The 3115-nt window shown below is 46.6% G+C and overlaps 1 protein-coding gene across 1 annotated transcript in view; it reads right to left on the bottom strand.

Moving 5' to 3' along the window:
* Nucleotides 1-3115, bottom strand: part of LOC102894451 (GRAM domain-containing protein 1B) — a 57995-nt gene that overhangs the window by 14137 nt on the left and 40743 nt on the right. The window contains exons 9-11 of the mRNA XM_025041873.1: nucleotides 2950-3106; nucleotides 1805-1994; nucleotides 138-281 (exon numbers count right to left, since the gene is read on the bottom strand). Coding sequence (XP_024897641.1) covers nucleotides 138-281; nucleotides 1805-1994; nucleotides 2950-3106 — 491 coding nt within the window. The remainder of the gene's footprint in view (nucleotides 1-137; nucleotides 282-1804; nucleotides 1995-2949; nucleotides 3107-3115) is intronic.

Raw genomic sequence — 3115 nt, 5'->3', positions numbered from 1 at the left:
CAGGGCCCTGAGCGAGCTTCTGTACTGAGTAAGGCCAGAGAGAGGGTGCCCTGGGCCTTCATGTGGCCTGGAAAAGGACAGTTCATGGGGAGAGAGGGAAGAAGGGGTGGGAGGCACCAGTCCTGGGAAGAATGAACCTGAGAAGCGTCGCTGCTCCATGAAGTCCCGCTGGAAGGGTGAGTCAGTGAACAAGAGGTCATAGAGCTTGTCTACACTGAAGTTGAAGACCTCATTCACATACTGCCGGCCACTCAGGTCCTCATAGAAGGCCTGGACTTCCCCTGCACAGAGAGGATGAGGAAGTAGACAGTTAAGGTGAGGGGCAGGTGATCCCAAGAGATGGCCCCAAGCACTTATGTCTGTGTGGCTAATGTAGAAACGGCCACCAAGGAAGGCTATGGAGTGGAGTAGCTGGGTGCCAGAGCTCTGTTGTTTTCTTCAGCCTCTTTCCTTCATGGCATGCACACTATTTACTTGGAGTGCCACTCTTCATTCATCCTTTACAAAGAGTTCGGGAATGTACTATTTGCTATTATCCTTTCAAGCTTCCCTATTTAAGGTGATCTTTGACTAAAACATAAACAAATGACTACCTCCTGAACTTGCCTGAACCCAGAGAGTCAGTTATCAAGAGTCTATAAGTTAGCCATAATTGACAGCAAATGGCACTGTAACAATGGCATAGGTATGTTCAAGGGATGCTGATTAATCTGCAATATTCTATTTGTATGAAAGCTTCTAAGACTGGTCTGGTCTGCTGGGCTGTAATCTCTAACTATATGAGGTCTGCTCTCCTTCCATAAAGCACTATACTTCTCCCATGATTTCAACAACCTTTAATTTTCTGATGTTCCTATCTGCTAAAGAAGAATGTGTCTGAGGGTATAGTTGAGCTGCTAAAGCCTAGCCTTTGGCTCCCCACAGTCCTTGATTGCTGCCCCTCTAGGAGCTAGTATGTGATCTCAAGCCAGATGCTGACACTTGTGGCACCCTGTGACCCTGAAGATGCCAGGGAGGAATTCATGGGCATCCTACAGGGTCAATGCCCATGATTATACAGGACAGGCATAGTGAGCACAGTGAGGGAATATTCACATCTTAATTTACATGAATGGCACCCCTGTTATTACACAGGACCCAATATGTGTGTCATTTGCACTGGCCCTGCATCCTGGATGTGGGGAAAACAACCAAATGTGAGAAAACCACTGCATATGACCCACAGGAGAAACTGTCCATAGATGCATAAGTGAGTACTGTCTGTATATACTCACTAGGTCAGAATCAATCAGAATTCAATCAAGGTAAACCATCAACCAAATTCGTGAATACTGAGAATTTGGCTTCTCACCCTGGAATGTAAGATACAGCATGTTCCTGAGTGAGGTCCTAGAGGCTAACCCTCTATAGGAGGAAAGTAAGAAGCTATCTACTTAGAAATATAAAACAGAAGGGCAGTCTCCAGAGTCTGTCTGACCCAGCAACACCTTTTCTTCTAGCCTGGTCAAAAATCCCCATGCTGGCGTCACTAAAGCAAGTTTTCATAAAATCTAATTATTTCCAGGTTATAGTTGCATAACCTGTTGAACAAAAAAGACAAACATGGAATGATAGGTTCCTGCGAGTATCCAAAAAAGGGTCTCTGCTAATAACAAATGTACCTTTTAAAAAAAAAAAAAGCTCTGTTACCCACCCATCCTTCCCCTGGGAACCTAGACACTGACTCTAGTCTCCATATAGGGACATCTTTTAACCTTCAAAACAGAAAGAAAGGGCCACTCTGTACCCATTTTCAAGTGTCTACCTTCATCATGGGTGTCAGAAGAGTCACTGAGCTCGGTGGGGATGTCCTCATTGTCATTGAAGTCCAGGGAAGGGGAGTTCACGGGTGCGATGATCTCTATCTTCTCCCCAATGATGTTGTCAATGGCGAGCTCCTTCTCCAGGGACCCGTCGCCCTCCAGGACCTCCTCCTCCAGAGGCAGGCCATCAAACTGGGGTGGAGACAGAGCAGTCACCCAACAGAGGAGTTAGGGACCTGGACTTGGGAGCCCTCACATTCACAGTAGGAGCTGAGCTGGAGTCCACTCCAGGATTTTCCCCAGCCCTGCCATGGATGATGAGAGCACCCAGCACCAGGTTCTGCCCTTCTCTCGCTTGCCATTAGACAGCACATCAAGCCGCATGAGTTGGCAGAGTTAGCTCCTTCAGTTACACAGGGTCTGTTCCTAGAGCCACCTCAGCACCATGCTACAACACTGTCAGCCTGCCTCTTACTAGTACCTTGTTTTCTAAGAGGTTCAAAAGGCTTCATAATCATTTTTTGGATTCATTTTCCCATTAGCCCTAAAAGGGAAAAATATGATTCTTTACATTTGGAAGATAACTTCAGACAGAAAATGCAGACTAGGCATCCAATGAATGATGTTTTCATTCTAAGGCCAGGTGGTCTGACCCCTAAGCCACTATCACACAAGGCTCTCTTTTCTGGGAATCCTTTCCTGAGGAACCTCACCCTTTCTTCTACCTGCCAGCTCACACCTGGCACTCTTCCTTCATCAAGCTTCCATCTCCTCTGTAACCAGGTCCCAGAGGACAGAGGTCCTTCTTGCGTATTTTTACGTCTTTCACAAAGTCTAGCACAGTGGGAAAATAAATCAGGGCTGATATGGAACAGTCCACTGAGAACAGAGCTCACACAATGGACCTGAATGGTTTTCATCTGCTCAGAAGCCAAACAAAATCATTATCTGAGACACTGAGAATCCAGCTCTGGATCATGGGACCATCAGAATGGAGCAAGCCCATCTGTCTCATTGTATAAACTGACCACAATGTAACCAACCTCCCCTCTACCCACTCCCCAGGTTAGGGTCCCATAGAGTTAACTAAGCTAGTACACACTGGCCACTACATAGGGAGTGCAAGTGAAGGGCTCACTGCCCATACCGAAACAGGAGCTTCACTGCTCCCTGTGGATGTCAGTGTGCTATTGGTGATAGATTTCTTGGGCAGCTGTGGACTAGCATCTGGCTTGGTCTCTATGCTGCTTTTGGATGAGCTGTCATTCACTTCATTTTCCTCTGCAGGAATCTCCTCACAGTACCTAAAAAAA

The sequence above is a fragment of the Pteropus alecto genome, unplaced genomic scaffold (assembly GCF_000325575.1).
Source record: "Pteropus alecto unplaced genomic scaffold, ASM32557v1 scaffold479, whole genome shotgun sequence".
In the NCBI taxonomy this organism is placed as follows: Eukaryota; Metazoa; Chordata; class Mammalia; order Chiroptera; family Pteropodidae; genus Pteropus; species Pteropus alecto.
This window is presented reverse-complemented; position numbering and strand designations above follow the sequence as displayed.